The 17391-nt window shown below is 46.2% G+C and overlaps 1 protein-coding gene across 1 annotated transcript in view; it reads left to right on the top strand.

Moving 5' to 3' along the window:
• The window catches only part of myo1f (myosin IF), a 173812-nt gene that overhangs the window by 112632 nt on the left and 43789 nt on the right, over positions 1-17391 (top strand). The window contains exons 13-16 of the mRNA XM_078555845.1: positions 51-137; positions 1873-2040; positions 6749-6834; positions 15467-15548. Coding sequence (XP_078411971.1) covers positions 51-137; positions 1873-2040; positions 6749-6834; positions 15467-15548 — 423 coding nt within the window. The remainder of the gene's footprint in view (positions 1-50; positions 138-1872; positions 2041-6748; positions 6835-15466; positions 15549-17391) is intronic.

The raw sequence follows: 17391 nt of genomic DNA, 5'->3' as shown, positions 1-17391 counted from the left end.
CTAGTTAAATGAATAGCACTCTTCACAATATTTGTCTCTGCTCCCAACAGGAAGAGTATGTACAAGAGGGGATTAAATGGACCCCCATTGAATATTTCAACAACAAAATTGTCTGCGATCTTATAGAAAACAAAATTGTAAGTGATTCTTCCATCAATTTTATTGAGGAACTAAGCAAAACCTCTGTCATTTATTCAATATCTTGTAATCGAAATGTTTTCAGAATTGCAGACTTGAACCTTATAACTCATTATCAAACATTTACTACCCATTGAGCTGAATTTTCCCCCGTTGTGGGGGGAAGTTGATGAGTGGGCGCGTACAGGCACGCTTCCGATTGGTGCCCCCGATTGGAGGCGCGCCGCCATTTTACGTGGGCGGGCCAATCAAGGCGCACGAAAGAGCGCACTCATCTTCCTGAGGCTAAGTGCTGCCTCAGGGAAATCGGCTCTATGTGCAAAAATATTAAAAATAGAAAAAAAAATTTCCCTTACATGTCCCCTCATGTGACAATGTCACATGAATTGGGACATGTTCATAATTTCCAACAAAACTTTATTAAAATTTTTAAAACCCTACATGAAACCTCATCCCGCCTGTGGATGAGGTTTCATGTTTTTTCCAATTCCCGCCGGGGCTCCTGGCCTCCCCGCCAACCTTAAGGTTGGACAGGCAGGTCCACTAATTACTTTAGTTGATCCTGTCAATGGTCTCAATTGGCCATTGACAGGTCGGCAGGCGCACAGCTGATTTTGCTGCGCCCCCTGCCTTCCTGAAAATTTAAATGAGGCGGGGTGACATCGGAAGTTCCGCCCAACGTCATCCCTCATCATTTTACGCGTCGGAGAGCATACCCCACCCCTGTTCGTTGACAGTAAAATCCTGCCCATTTTGTGTGTTACAAGTATAGCCAGGAATATCACTGTGCTCTCACACGATTAGCCTTGACTGTCCAAATAGAAATTTTATTCATTATTTTTTTATTTATTTAATCTCTTAATATGCAGTATTAAAGTGCAATTCATAAATGAAATCCACTGCAAATCACATTTCATACCTGCTTATCAATAAAAGATGGACATTTTTATATATATATGTTTAATGGAGTAGATTGTATTGCTGGTAAAGTGATTGTAAGACTGCTTTGGGTGGGAATTCATTTTGGACATAGCGCAAATCAGGTGATCGTGAATTGAAAGCCCATCTTACACTTTCCCCCAATTTTTTTTCCAGTTGAAATCAAGTCCAGATTGCTAGGTCTTTTCTATTTCCAGGATTTTCCAGCATGCCTTTTAAGGGTTGACTTCCCTTCTCCTCAAAAACCAAATATCCTTTTGTGAGCCGGAGGGAAGGTGCGCCAAGAGTGCCCAGTTCCCTGGCTCATTCAGGAGCTGGCATAGTGCTGGAGGGAACAGGGAACATGTGCATGATACTGGTATAACCAACGGTATCAACGCCCTGTGGATTTTGGGGCCATTGTTTCTGAATGAAACTTGCAGCAGTGCTGTTTGCCTTTCAATGGGCATCATGCTGCACTTGTTAGCTTAAGCTACTTTAAAAAGTGCTCAAAAGAACGAGATTTACTTGATTGCAATAAAAGTGCATTTTCAAACAAAAAGGACAGCATTAAGGGATTCTAAGGACATTATTCAATTTTAGGATTGAAGTGGCATTAACATTTGGTTAAACTTTTGGATTGTGTAGTTTACTTTGGACTACGTCACTATTTTGTAATTCATTCCCTGATGTCCATTATTGTAAAAGCTTTATGTTGCGTTATTTTAGGTGAGGTTTCCAAAGTGACCTCCTTTCTTGTCCTCAATGTGCACAGTTAAATGTATTGAGTCTGTTCCTGTGTGTCCATGTTCTCAGAATCCACCTGGAATTATGAGTGTCCTGGATGATGTCTGTGCCACTATGCATGCCACAGGAGAAGGGGCAGATTCAACTCTGTTACAGAAACTCCAGGCTGCAGTAGGATGTCATGACCATTTTAACAGCTGGAACCAAGGATTTATAATACATCACTACGCTGGAAAGGTATGTATCATCCTGTATAGTTCAATATTGCTGCAAAACAAACATCAACTTCATAGCAGCAGAGGAAAGCAACCATTGTGGGCCTTGGCTTGCAGTTTATTCCTCCAGTTTACAGCTAAAAGGAAGCTCTGTGTAAAAGATGAACAAAAGAAACAACAAAGTAGCTATAAAGATAAGTAAATGTCATGAAACCCAAGACAAACAAGTAGAAGATCTAAAACCAAATCAAAAAGGAGCTCTTCTAATACTTTAGTCAGTAAACACAGGTAATGTCACATTGAGAAATATTGAACTGGACTTTTTGACCTCTGGTCTCTGCTAAATTAAACCTCTCAATCAGCCTCTAATGTTGCCCCTAATGTTGCCACACTCAGAAAGGAATGTGTGGAAATTGAGAGAGAATAGGATCAAGCAGAGTTACGTTGCCTCCAGCATGACATAGGCTGCAAAGGCTCACAAATGAAGAATGCTCACTTCAGTGAGGTAGCAGCTGGCTTTAAAGTGTCTGTAGAACTACCTTCAAAAAGTTGGAGTCAGGTGAAAAGGAGAAGCATTCCAATGGGAAGCATAGGCAAAAGAAGTAATAGATACAGGTTAGCCAAAAGCAATGTGCTGGCGATATTTTGATGAGATAAAACAATATAAATTGGTAAACAAAACATTGGCAAAACAAAAACAAATTGGCTTTGACTCAATGAGTAACGCATCCATATCAACAACTTTGGGTTCAGGACCTTTAGCGGTCATCGCTCCAGCAGCAGAAGTCCCGTTCCTTGACCCTCAAGTCAGTACCAGCTAGTGAGTAGCCAGAACTTCAGATCCTGCAGCAGAAAAGTTGAGAGAGGTCCATTTGTGTACTAGCAGATCAAACTCAATTCAACAGTACTGATAAACAAGAAAGCAAGTAACACAAGCCAACAGCTTTAATGAAATGTCTTTTGTGGGAAAGGCCAGAAAACAAAATAGCTAAAAGCAAGATCATTGGAAAGCAGGCTGAAGAGTTAGGAACATAGAGATTTCAACTGGTTGATAGGACCATAGGAGCAGGAGTAGGTCATTTAGCCCCTCAAGTATGCTACACTATTCAATGAACACACGGCCGATCTGTGACCTATGTCCACATACCTGCCATTGTGCCATATCCCGTAATACTTCTGGTTAATAGAAAATCCATCAATCTCAGATTTAAAATTTACCATTGACCCAGCAGTTTGAGGAAGGGGGTTCTGAACTTATACCAACATTTGTGTGTAGAAGCGTTCCCGAACTTTACCCCTGAAAGGACTGTCTCTAATTTTTAGGCTATGTCCCCTAGTCCTCGATTCCACAAACAGTGAAAATGGTTTCTCTTCATCTAAACTATCAGCTCCCCTTAATGCCTTGAAAACTTCAATCAAATCATCTCTTACCCTTCTAAATTCCAGGGAATACAACCCTAATTTGTGTAATCCATCCTCATAATAAAACCCTTGGAATTCAGGCATTACTCCAGTAAGTACGCTGCAGTCCCTTCAAAGCCAATATATCTTTCCTAAGGTTTGGTGATCAGAACTGTACAAAGTACTTCAGATTCGGTCTAACTAACAGTAGCATGATTTCTCCCAATGGTATTCTAGTTCCTCTACATAAAGGCTAGCAGCCCATTACTCTTTTTGATTATTTTTTGTACCTGCCCATGACATTGTAATGATCTATGTACCTGAAGCCCGTAGCTTCTTTAAACTTCCACTGCTTCTTATTTTTCACCATTTGGAAAATACTCTAATCTATATTTTAGGTTGAAAGTTGATGACCTTACACTTACCTATTTGAAATCCATTCACCACAGTTTTGCACATTTAATTAATTTGTTAATGTCGCTCTGTTATTTTTTGCTTCCATGTTACAATGCCGCCTATGTTTATGTAATTGGCAAACTTGGAGATGTGTTTCTGTACTCTGTCATCTAAATTATTGACAAATCATGAACAGTTTAGACACCAACACAAATCTATGTGAGAAACCAATAGTCACATCCTGCCAGTTAGGGTACCTGCAAATTATCCCTACTCTCTGGACAGAATTTCATGGTCCCCTGCTGGCGGGTTTGCAAGTGGGGGACCCATAAAGTTCTCTGGGTGGCCTTCCTGCTGCCCTCCCACCCACCTCCAACTTGTTCGCAAGTTTAAGCAGGGCAGACAAGACCTGGACCAGCCCATCCGCCTTTGCCCAAATTGAGGCTCTTAAGTGGCCATTGGCCATTTACTGCCCAGCTTCAATTTGAAGGTTGGTGGAAGTTCAGGGGCAGGGGATGGCAGGCAGGTCACCCTGCTTGAGCCTCGGGCAAAAATGAGGGGGAAACCACTTTTTGGGGCCAACCAGGCACCCTCCCCAAATGTCTGGCGCCCCCCCCCCCCCACCCCCACCCCCCGCCGCCGCCTCAGTGGGTGCTCCCTTACCCCTTGGCTTCTCCATCAGGACCCCCACTCTCCACCTCCCTCCAATACCCTCCACACCGACCTCCACCACCCCCCATCCCCCCTCACCTCCACCCCGGCCTCAACTCCCCTCCTGCCATGGCACTCCCTGCAGTTATGTGGTCCTGGACTTTAGGGCTTAGATCTGGGGACTGCTTGTAGTCCCAGTCCTGGCCACTGCTGCCACTACCCCTGCTGGGACTAGAGAGCTGCTAGCCAATCTGATTGGCTGGCTGCTCATTGAGGCGGGACTACCATAAGTGAGGGTGGAGGTCCCCGAGTGTTAAATGGCTGTGGGACTGTTGTGATTGGTGGGGATGTGTTCCCCACCAACTCTTCGGGTAGCAGGGCAGGAAACCCCACCATCCAAAAAATCCTGCCCTCTGTCTCTGCTATTCAGCCAATCTCTTAACCAGATCAATAATTTACCTCAATTCCAAGAGCTTCAACTTTAGCTAAAAGTCTCTTCTGAGGGACTTTATTGAATGCCTTCTGGAAGTCAATTTAAAGAATATCAATAGACATTCCCTTGTCGACTGTTTCAGTCGCCTCTTCAATAACTTCAATGAGGTTCACCAGGCATAACCTACCATTTATAAATCCATGCTGTCTCTCTCTCTCTGATCAACTGAGAATATTCAAGATGTTCAGTTACTTCATTGTTAACTCTAGAATTTTCCTGATGACAGATGTTAGATTAACTGGTCTGTAATTCCATGGTTTCCCTCTCTCACTTATCTTAAATAGCGGAGTCATATACAATTTCCAAATCTAAAGAAACAGTTGCAGAACTAAGAGAATTTTCAAAGATCATAGTTAAGGCATCTGAAACGTTCTCTGCTTCCTTTAAAACACTCGGATGAAAACCATCTGGACCTGGGAGTTTGACACTCTTTAGTGCAGTTATTTCCTTCATTATTGTCAATTTGCTTCTGTTAATTTTGGTGCATCTTAGAATCCCTGATTCAGTGTTAATTTGCTTGGGTTGCCTGGCATGTTATCCTTTTCCCCTATTGTAAATGGTATTAAGGGGAGGTAATGGCATAGTGGTGTTGTTACTGGACTATTATTCCAGAGACCCAGGTTAATGCTCTGGGGACCTGGGTTCAAATCTCACCATAGCAAATGGTGAAATTTGAATCCAATAAAAATCAGGAATTAAAAGTCTAAAGATGGCCAACAAAACCATTGTTGTAAAATCCCATCTGGCTCCCTAACTTTAGGGAAGGAAATCTGCTGTCCCTTTCTGGTCTGGCCTAAATGTGATTCCAGACCCACAGCCATGTGGTTGACTCTTAAATGGGCAATAAATGCTGGCCTGGCCAGTGATGCCTACATCCCATGAACAAATATAAAAAATAGCAAAGTTGGCATTCAGTTTCCATTTAGGAATAGTCCTTTACCAATTTTTAAGGGGCCCACATTGATCTTAACCACCTTTTTTTGCAGTTGTGCAGTTCATGTGAACAATGAATCTGTCAACTGCTTTCTAAATTGATGGGACAGCCACACAGCTTATGTTGCATATGACTCCTATTGCACGTGGGGAGTAACCTGTTGCATAGACATTAATTTAACAGTGCCATGATTATAGTGGAGATAGAGCCCAGGTCAAGTGAAAGCAGGTGGGAAATGCCTCTACCATATCCCAAGAGAATTACAGCCTTCTGATACATCGGCCCTAATATTTACTGAGGTGTGGTTGAAGATGAGGTGGGAGAGAGGGCAGGAGCTATGGTTAGGAAGCCTGAAATCACACCTGTTCTTCCTGACCCACAAACAGTGCTGTAAGGACACTTGCCTTATGGATCCAGACCTTCTGACCTCCTGAGAACAGAATGGGCACACACCTCTCATCCCCCCTCCATTAAAAATGGAAGTGAGTGGGTTCAAGGTGTGTTGGCATTGTGTTTGAAACTTTTAACATTTGTACTTCTCACCTGTTTTTGAGGATTAAAGTTATCTCCATTGTCTATTGGGGACTTTGAGATGTGAGCCTGACTCAAATGCAGGGATCCGAGCAGAAGATGTATGTGATGTGAGCCTGTGCTTCCAGAGTTGCCCCTCCTCATTATGCAGTTCTTCCTCTTCAAAGTCAAGGGACAGAGGAACCCCCTTTTCAAAAACGTAGGAGAATTGCACCTGAAGCCTGAGGTTCAGAGTAAGAAACAAAGGGCATTGGGAGAAAGAGGGATCAATAATTTCATATAGTATCTCTACATTTGAGTTTTGTTTGAAATGTTTCACTGCAGGTATCCTATGATGTAAATGGATTTTGTGAGCGCAACAGAGACGTCCTCTTCTCCGATTTGATAGAGCTAATGCAAACCAGTGAATAGTAGGTTATTGACTTTTCATCTCATGCTAAATATAGTCCTCATTTCAATCAACTGTTGAAAACTCTGTGGCTTTCAAATTAGATATTTAGTTTCCCTCATTAGATATCAATGACTTGTGCAGCTGTGCTCTGAAACTGGAACAGATAAACGTGTGGCAATATAAAAACGTAATTGGTCTGTTCGCTATAAACGAGCGACCTCAGCTGGCATCATGGACCATGAAGAGGCCAAGCGAAAACACAGGAGGAAAAATCCTAGGATTCTTTTTCTAAAACTTAATACCAGTCTATAATAAAACATTGAAACCATTAAAAAATAAAAAAAATAAACGAGAAAGTACTGTTGAAGATAGAGGTGGATGAACACTTTCTACATTTGCAGATATTCCACGTTCCACTGGTTATGTGGAGGTGTTCGGGTTTCTAATCTTAAATGTGTTAGCACCTAACCTGGCGGGTCGGGGGGGCTGCAGGAGGTGGGTGCAGCAGTTAGCTCAGTGGGCTAAATGACTATATTAAAGCCATCAGCACGGGATTCAATCCCTATTCTGGCTGAGGTATACGAGAGGCCTGCCTCCTCAGCCCACCCTGTAGGGAAATAATCACCAAGGACTGCCTTCAGCTGACAACTGGAGAAGTAGGGCACCTAGGGCGGAAAATGGTGTTTTACCCGCCGGCCGCAGTGGCGGGTTTTCTCTCCGTATCGTCCCAAACCTGCTGCAGTAATTATGCATTCCTGGGAAACATGCCATCTCCATGGCGGCAGGCTCTCATTCACCCACCATGCCATCACCTCGCCGCTTCATCACACCGGGCGCCATATTTAAAGTGCAGCCACGCACACACACCCCAGTGCTTCCAGCCCACAACTGCTGCACAGAAGACATGGCCCCAAATGGCAAAAGGACGGCAGCCCCCAGGTTCAATGACGCATCCCTCGAGCTCCTTTTGGATGCAGTGGAGCATCACCATGATGTTCTCTACCCCCACTCTGGCTACAGGATGGGCAGCAACCTAACTAATCCAGCTTGGGAGGCAGAAGCAGTGGTGGTCAGTGCCAATGCCCTGCAATAGAGGGCAACCACCCAGTGCCACAAGAGGATGAATCATGTCCTCCGTTCTGCCAGGGTAAGTCATTCTTCTCATCACTCTCAACTCACACACTCATAAATCACACATCCACAGGGATCTCACTCACTGCCAGTTCAGGGGACATCACCATTCACTCTGTCTCACAAACCTTCATTGTCCTCATCCCATCCATGGGACCACGCACCACCCACACATGCCAGGCATACTTATCATCTGACCTGGCAGGTGCCTGCTTACACTCTCTCTATCTCTATTCATGCAGGACAAGCTGGCACACAAGAAGGAGAGGTCATAGACCGGTGGAGGAATGAGTGAAATCAAGGTCCTCATGGACTTTGAAAACAGAGCCACCCAGCTGGCCGGTGAGGATCTGGGCCATTCCTGTGCTGACAGTGAGGTCGGCAGTGCTCAACCAAGTGAAGATCCAGCAGTGCAACATCCATCAGACAACCATGCTGTGAGTGATGTGTCCTCTTTCACAGCCACTGCCATGTACTAATTATCTCTCCTTGCTTCCGCAGGCACATCTGCCAAACAGCCGAGGGAGTCCATGACACACGGCCTGCAATCAAGCTCCGAAGAAACTCGGAAGAGGAATCTGAAGACACCCTCCATGATGTCGCGTCACAGCGCTCACCCACACCCTCCACCAGCGCAGACACACAGCTCGGTGGGACCTAGCTTTAGAATAGCCTTGAAGTCACAATCTGGTGAGCACATTGCACTGCCTGATCCACAGCAGGTGGAGGCAGGGACTTCCCAGGTGTCTAGCACTCGGAGGAGCTGCTGAGGCCAGAAATTTGCTGAGTCCGAGTCAGATGATGAGCCTCTGGACTCGTTCGTGTCACAGTTGCTGGAGCTGCAAAGGCAAGCTCGGGAACATCAGTCCGCTGCACTCCTCAGATTGCAAGGCATGACGGAGGAGTCCATCTGCCTTCAGGTTGAGGTGATAGCGCTGGCATGCCAACGCACCGAGGTCAACACTGGTAAGATGGCAGCCGCCATGGAGACCCTGGACTAGGACATTACTCCTGCACTGCTGCACAGGCTGAACTCCATCGCTGATGCCATAGTTGGCCTCTAACTGTGTATGCGAGAGGGGTGCGGGGCAGCTCAATCTCACTCCAGCTACCCCTTCTCCTCAAGGAGTCAGCCAGGGGCCATTGGGCACCCATAGGGAGGAGGCTCAGCGGGTGCACACTCCAGGGCCATCCACCCAGGTGGCTCTGGCAGTGTCTGGCCCATCTGAAGCCCCTCTTCCTGTAACCCCAGCAGCTCCAGTTCCACAGGCTGAGGCGGGTGCCACTGCCACACAGCAGGACCCTGAAAGCAGGCAACGGCCCTCCAGGCCTCAGCCCTCCAGAGGACGCCCACCAAGGTCATCACAGACAGGGCGTAGCAGTCAGCAGGCTGCCTCCACCTCTGCTGTAGATGTCCAGGGAGCACCAAGATGTAGAGGCAGGGTTAGGGAGGTTAAGAAGATGTAGTTACACAGCCTGGGCACAGGCGTTAATCACTTGTACATAATGTTCACTATTGTCAATATACTCCTAGAATGTTTCCCTGCCTATGACTCCTTGTTCTGATGAGCAGTGTTCGTGTCACTCAGATGTGAAACGTTTCTACACAAGATAAAGGCAGGTGTCTCAGTCCAGGGCCTCTTCCCTGTGCTTTGTGCAGCCTTCTGACCGAAGTGATGGTCCAGCCTCACACTCTCAGGAAACATTACTGATTCCTGCACCTCGATGGTGCTTGTCATTGCTGCCAGAATGTTGTGGGCAGGCATCACAGAGTTCCGTTATTCTCTCTGTGTGCTCTCAACACCTTTAAGGTGGGGCTGGCCCCCATCTCTTCAGCATCTGTGACCCAGTGATGCTGTGCTCCTGAAGGGCTCAGGTGCTGAAGGTGGACAAAGGATCAGATGCTTTTAAAGTTTCATGGCTGTGTTTCTATGAAATGACCCTGATCACAAAGCATGAGCGAGCTGCCCTCAGCCAGACAGGAGTGAGAGATTCTCAGAGGCTATGTGAAGATCTATGGAGTGTCCTCACTTCATGTTGTCATCATCCTCCTGCGATCATGCGACTATTAGGGCCTCCACTGCGTCTCCATGACAGGAGCATTCTCACAGAGGGTATGTGAGCTGCCATAGGCCAGATTGGAGTAAAAACGTTCACAGATGCAATGTGAGGATCTATGGTGTCTCCTCACTGCATGTCGTCATCATCCTCCACAAATCTAGCAGCTATGAGGGCCTCCCGAGTGCCTGCCCCATCTGACCAGTGCCAGGGCCTCATCACTGTCATCATCACCTTCGAGGACCTCATCACGGTCGATGTCCTCCTTATCAGAAGAGACCTCCAGCTCCTCCAACTCCTCCTCAACCAGCCCCTCACCCCTTTGCAGTGCTAGGTTGTAAAGGGCACAACAGGCAATGCCGATGCCTGACACCCTCTGTGGACTATATTGCAGGGCTCCACCAGACCGGTCCAGACACTGGAACCTCACTTTCAGCATCCCGATGGTCTGCTGCACCAAGTTGTCAGTTGCAGCATCAGCCTCGTTATAGTGTCGCTCTGCTGCAGTCTGAGGCCACCACACGGGTGTCATCAGCCACGGCCTCTGTGGGTAGCCCTGGTCCCCGAGGAGCCAGCCCTACAGCTCTGTGGACCCTGGAAGACATCAGGGAACTGTGACCAACTGAGAACATAAGAGTCGTGGACACTCCCTGGACACCGAGCGCAGACCTGAAGGATGTGTTTGTGGTGGTCGCACACCAGCTGCACATTCAACGAATGGAAGCCCTTGCGGTTAGTTGATCACTTGTTGCGATGGAGATCTGAGCGCCACGTGAGTTCAGTTGATTGCACCCTGCACCAGTGGAAAAACCGAGATCTGGGCAAATCCAATCGCTCTTGCATCCTGGCTCTCCTGGTACTGGGCGAAATGCACAAACTTGTGTGCCCTCAGAGGTGGCATCCATGATCTCATGGATACATTTATGGTGCTGCTATCACTTTCCTTTCACAGCCACTGGCAGTGGATGCCCTCCATGTCCCCGTGGCGCCAAATCCTGCAGTAGCTGGCAGATGTGACCAACCTGTTGCCTAGACATGCGCAGTCTTCGGCAACATTGGTTCTCAGTCATCAGCAGGAATGAAAGGCAGCGTCTATAGGCCCTAGGTCTAGCTAGGCGCCAACCAGCAATGGCTCACTGTGGCTCTTCAGCGGCATGCGTGGGAGCCCCAGCTGCCCCTTCTGCCAGGGGGTGCTTTCCTCCCTCTGCGCAGCCAAGCGCCTCTGTCGCTCTCTTCTCCATCGTCTTCGCTCTCTGTAAGCCACGAGGCATACAGCTAGTTCACCAGGCTCCATGATCCTAATTTACTCCTCCTGCAGGATGAAGGAGAGAGACGCATGGGTTAGCATGGATGTACTAAGAACCTGTCATGGTTAAGTCTGAAGTCTTAAGTCTTAACGCATCCCGGAGAGTGCTGGCCACCACTTGGATGGCCAGAGAATAGTGCGCTGCATGGCTGCCCAAGCACAGAAATGATTGCACATTGAAATAAACATTATCATACCAGTCTACTCCTGAGTGAGGATGACGCTCTGTGGGAACAATGCAGTAACTCTTCCAATAACAAGTGAGAAGCATGCACCGTCGAGGTCACATTGAAATCTATCACTTGTGAGCTACAAAAATTCCTAACTCACTGGCCCCTTTCAGTATTGCCTTTATTCCAAACCCATTGGCTTAGTTCGTTGCAGCCAAAAGGAAACATAGGAAAGCAATAAAACCACCTCCAGTGCAGATAAGATCGTTGCCCAAGATTGCAGGACCATGAGTATCAGAGCATTTAGGAGGGGGACATTTTGCAGAAGAAATCAGTTATTTCTCACAAAACATTTAGAGAGGGAATTCTGACTGTGGTGTTCCACAGGGCTCAGTGTTGGGACCCTTGCTGTTTGTGTTATATATTAACCATAAAAAACCACAGTGACACAGATCAGCATAACCTAGCCCAATCCCCTCTGCTCCTAATGCACCAGACAAATCCAGCTCATCAACCAACTCCTGGCAGTAATGACCAAACTGCAGTTTGCAATACATGGTGGCACCTGACAACACAACATTGCTGATGACCATCCAGTTGGTTTCAGTCCAAGTTCACAATACAGCATACTGGTGGCTGGAAGTTAGAGGTTGGATGAAGGTCACTGTCTTTATGTTGTCCCAGTGGCTCAGCTGATCATGTTGTGCCCAAAATGGAAATGATCCATAGAGACCAAGGTGGCTGACAGGTTTGACAGGGCGATTTGGACGTGAACGTGGGGGGCACGATTGGGAAATTTGCAGATGACACAAAGATTGGCCGAGTAGTGGATAGTGTAGAGGATAGCCATAATCTCCAAAACGATATTGATGGGTTGGTGGAGTGGGCAGTAAAGTGACAGATGGATTTTAACATAGAGAAGTGTGAGGTCATACATTTAGGGAGGTCAAACAGTTACAGGGATTACACAATAAATGGGAATATACTAAGAGGGGTAGATGAAGTGAGAGATCTTGGCGTACAAGTACACAGGTCCATGAAGGCAGCAGTTCAAATAGACAAGGTTGTAAAGAAGGCATATGGAATGCTCTCCTTCACTGGCAGAGGCATAGAATATAAAAGTAAGGATATAATGCTGGAATTGTATAAAACACTGGTGAGGCCACAACTGGAGTATTGTGTGCAGTTCTGGTCACCACATTACAGGAAGGACGTAATAGCTCTGGAGAGAGTGCAGAGGAGGTTTACAAGAATGTTGCCAGGGTTAGAAAAGTGTAGCTACGAGGAGAGGTTGGATAGGTTGGGTTTATTTTCCTTAGAACAAAGAAGGCTGAGAGGTGACTTGATTGAGGTGTACAAAATTATGAGGGGAATAGATAGAGTGGACAGGATAAATTTGTTTCCCTTGGTGGGGATTTCTAGAACCAGGGGACATAGATTCAAGATAAGTGGCAGAAGGTGTAGGGGGGACATAAGGAAGAACTTTTTTACACAGAGGGTAGTGGGTGTCAGGAATTCGCTGCCCAAGTTGGTGATAGAGGCACAAACTCTAAACTCTTTTAAAAAATGCCTGGATCTGCACCTTAAGTGCTGTAAGCTGCAGGGCTATGGGCCGGGTACAGTAAGGTGTGGTTAGAAAGGGCGCCTGGGTGTCTTCAGGCTGGCATGGACAAGATGGGCTGAATGGCCTCCTTCTGTGCTGTAACTTTTCTATGGTTTCTATTTACAAAAAAAACCCCACCTTTCTCTGCCCCACTCCACCTGACCGATTGGTGGCAGCTTTGCCCACTGCACTGCATGCTGTGCTCTCAGCTCAGGTGCAGGCATTCTCCTAACCTGCACTGCAAGTCTGCACTGTTAGCTTGAACCATGGGGAAGACTGGTCCAAACTGGAATTATGACATTGCAAGGGGCTGTGAGCGCCTCTACCAGTGGCTGCTCCATGGCCTTTAGCAAGGAGACTGTACAATGTGCCCACTTGTCCAATTTTTCTGCAGTCCACTTAAACGCTCATTAGTTTGTAATCTGTGCCCGTGCGGTGAATAGCTCTGGAGCACTTGGTGACATTTTGATTCCTCTGCATTGCCTGAGTGCAGATAAGTGCGAGACACGACTCCAATCATATCAATGTGGCTGCGCCTGAACTGTCTCAGCTGCAGAGGAATGGTCACTTTATACAAGGTTTCCCTAATGGTGGCCGCTTCCCTTGCCCACCACCCCACCAACCCTGTACGTGCTTGTGCGCTACCTTCAACCTCTGGGCAGGCTTTGTGCCCCCCCCTCGCCGCAAAGCCACCTCATCCAACATGGGCAGACAACCCAGTGGGAGGTTGCGGAGTGTGGTGGGAGTGGGGGGCGGGGGTTGAGTATAGCGAGCTAGCTTTATAATCATACTCTGATGTATTACAATGAGGTCCCTGACGTCCGATGGTGGGATCGCAACCGGGCTAAGTGGACAATTGCAAACTGGTTTCACGATGTCGTGATTCTGATTTTTGGCATTCTTGCCATATTATCCGTTCATGCCACTGAACATGCCTGATGCCAGCGGGCATGGATGATTCTGCCCCTAATGTCCTACAATAAGGAAAGCATTCATTCACTTATCTCAATGAATGTCAATTATATCCATGCGTGTCCATCCATCCACGCATGGATATAATTTGTGAATATTTTCTCTGATATTTCTATATCATAAACATGTTTCAAAAGGACATGATGATGACCCTTCTCGGAATATGAAACCTCGCAAATATTTGCATTATCAATAGGCAAGACGATCCAAGGAACTCTTACCTTAGTGTTCTTAAAATGAGTTCAAATTGTGATCTTGTTTTACTCTTTGTTTCACTGAAGATACTTTAACATCATCAAAGAATGTTTACACATAAAAGCAACATAATAGGGAGTTCTTATGAGATTCAGCAAATCAGTGCCAATAATGAGTGCTGAAATGTTTCCTCACATAATCATTTACTCTTTCATGAGATGCGGTTTTCACTGGCAAGGCTGGCATTTGTTGCCCATCCTTAATTGCCTTTGAATTGAATGGCTTGCTAGGCCATTTCAGCGTGCAGTTAAGACTCAACCTCATTGTTGTTGTTCTGGAGTCACATGGTGACCATGAGACCAGGTAACCATCCCTGGGGAGGAAGGGGAAGTGAAAAGCCCGAATGCAACAGCAATCAGAGCTTCTGTAGCTACAGGAAATAAAAGAGAGACTTTCATAGAACACCTTTCACAATACCAGGACATCCCAAGCACTTTACAACCAATGAATTGCTTTTGAATTGCAGTCATTGTTGTTACATAGGAAATGCAACAATAAGTCTGTACACAGCAAGTTCCCACAAAGAGCAATGTGATAATACACAGATAATCTGATTCAGTGATGTTGGTTGAGAAATAAGTATTGGCCAGGACAATAACAACTTGCATTTATATAGCCACTGCTCCCATTTTTTGGACAGCAGTGTTAGGTAATGATTCTGCTGTTGCCACTTACAGCTCCTCTAGACACAAGTTTTGTTTCTTTACTTATGCATCTTTTTGCACCTCTTTTGCCTCGTGCCATCATCCCTTGATAATTTAATCACTCCTGCTTTCCACCCAATCACAGACCTTCCTTTTTGTTCTTTCATCCCTCCCCCAACTTTTCCTGGCTCTGCACTTGCTTTAAAACATTTACAGTTCTTGATGAAAGGTTACTGAACAGATATTTTGGGCTAGATTTAGGATTACAACATCTTTGTAATTGTAACCCAATGAGTCACTGCCTTCAGAGTAGAAAGAAAGAACATTGGAAGAGAGAGTAAGATTATTTTCTGGCCTATACAGAGACCCACACCCCAACTACATCTGGGCTCAGTCACTCTGCTATGAAAACAATTGAAAGGTTTCAGTAATTACACTTGCCTGGTTTATCTCAACTTGTGGTACAATGGGAAAGTATTTCCGTTCTGATCTGTTGGTGATTCTTTTTCCAGCCAGTTCATTAAAATGCTGTTTCCAGAAAATCTACAAAATGAGAAGAAAGGTAGGCCGACTACAGCAAGCATGAAGATTAAGGTACAGTCAAAGTTATTTCATTTTTCACGTGTTTAATATGCATTTGGACCTGGCAGAGAGTTTGACAAGGCTAAGCATTGCTACTGGCACAGAGGTAGATTAAACGACTCCAGCTCCTCTTGGACACTGAAACAACATTATTTTCTGAAGATTCTGATGCCATCCCTGCTAATATTCTTTACTCCCTGAGTTGCTTTTCTCTATATTATAGCACCATCTACACCTAAGAAGTATTTCGTTGGCTATGAAGTACTTTAGGAAGTCCTATAGATGTGAGAAATGCAATATAAATGTAAAGTTCATTCTTTCCCTGTCTTAGTCAGCCACCTAGTGGTACAGCTACTCCAGCTCTCTGTAGTTTTTTCTTCCTCTTTGCAAGGCACCTTGGGACATTCTTCTACATTAGAGATATTGGGCGCGATATTCAGATCTGTAGCCTAGATGGAGATGGCACCTCAGAAGCTAATCACCCTCCAGGGAGTGCTCTCTGCACCATTAGCCACTTCAGGCACAGCCCGCATGATGTACCATGCTGAGAAGGGCACTGACCCGGGCATTGCCTACACGCTTTGGAAGCAGCTGTAGTGGTGCTTTCATGATGTCACCCAGCCCCAGCCACTGATCTGACATCCAATTTCCAAATTTGAGGTGGCAGGACCATTGGACGAATTTGCTCCTCACTCATCAAAGATCAAGCATTCTGTTGCAAGAGAAGCCAAGCACTAACATTAGTTAAAGGGCCAGGTGCCCAACTTGGTGGAGATGATGGCTGACCATGAAATTGTCATCAATTGTCATAAAAACCTATCTGGTTCAGTGATGCCCTTTAGGGAAGGGAATCTGCCATCCTTACCTGGTCTTGCCTACATATGACTCCAGATCCACAGCAATGTGGTTGATTCTTAACTACCCTCTGAAATGACCTAGCAAGCCACTCAGTTCAAAGGCAATTAGGGATGGGCAACAAATGCTGGCCTTGCAAGGACACCCACATCCTATGAAAGAATAAAAAAGTAAGATAATTCTGAAATCAGAAAGGCAGAAAGGGAAGATTGGGTTGAGGAAAGGGATGGGTTGGATCGCAATAGGTCCATGGTCACACCATCTGCAGAGAGCAGGGTGAGGGTGAGTTGGGAGTTGAGAAGGAGCAGAAGGCAGGAATATACCATCATTCTCAATGTTATAAGCAACACTGGATGCCACAGGTTTGTCATAGCCAGCCTTATGATGCCAAGAGCCATCTCCGCCATAGGGCTTAGGAGAGACAGGCTACCTTGACCCCCATCAGTTCTGCTATTCTCCTTTCTATTGTGTGCCACCTTGTCCTGCAAGAGAGAAGGAAGAATGTCAGTGATGGTGTAGCACTGTATTTGGGTGATTCCCCTGTCAAAGCTGAATAGTTGTAAGTAGGCAGAGGCAGCAACAGGTGGGTATTAGGTTAGCAGCATTGGTAGGTACGTGAGATGGGATATCTGGATATTAGGCATAGTTCCTGAGTACCAGAGGGTGCTGCTGGGTGAGTGGCGGGGGTGTGGTGTATCGAGTGGCATAAAGAGGACAGTGCTGCGGTGGGTAGGAGATGTCATGTAAAAATGCATTCACTGACCTTGATCAGCCACGTAAGGTCATTAGACTTCTTGTGGCACAGGTTCAGGGTCCAGTCGCATGGATCAACCACCTTTGCCACCCACTAATAATCCTATCTGAGAGCGGCTCTTGAGGGCCTCCTCGCCCCCATCCCCCATCTACTTCACACACCTCCCCCTCCCACACCCCCGCCACCCCTTTAGAACAATGGTGTTTCTCTTTTCCATCTCCATCACTAAATCCTGCAGCGCTGCAT

This window comes from Cetorhinus maximus, chromosome 13 (assembly GCF_964194155.1).
Source record: "Cetorhinus maximus chromosome 13, sCetMax3.hap1.1, whole genome shotgun sequence".
NCBI classification, from domain to species: Eukaryota; Metazoa; Chordata; class Chondrichthyes; order Lamniformes; family Cetorhinidae; genus Cetorhinus; species Cetorhinus maximus.
Note: the sequence above shows the minus strand (reverse complement) of the source record. Positions and strands in the feature narration are given on the sequence as shown.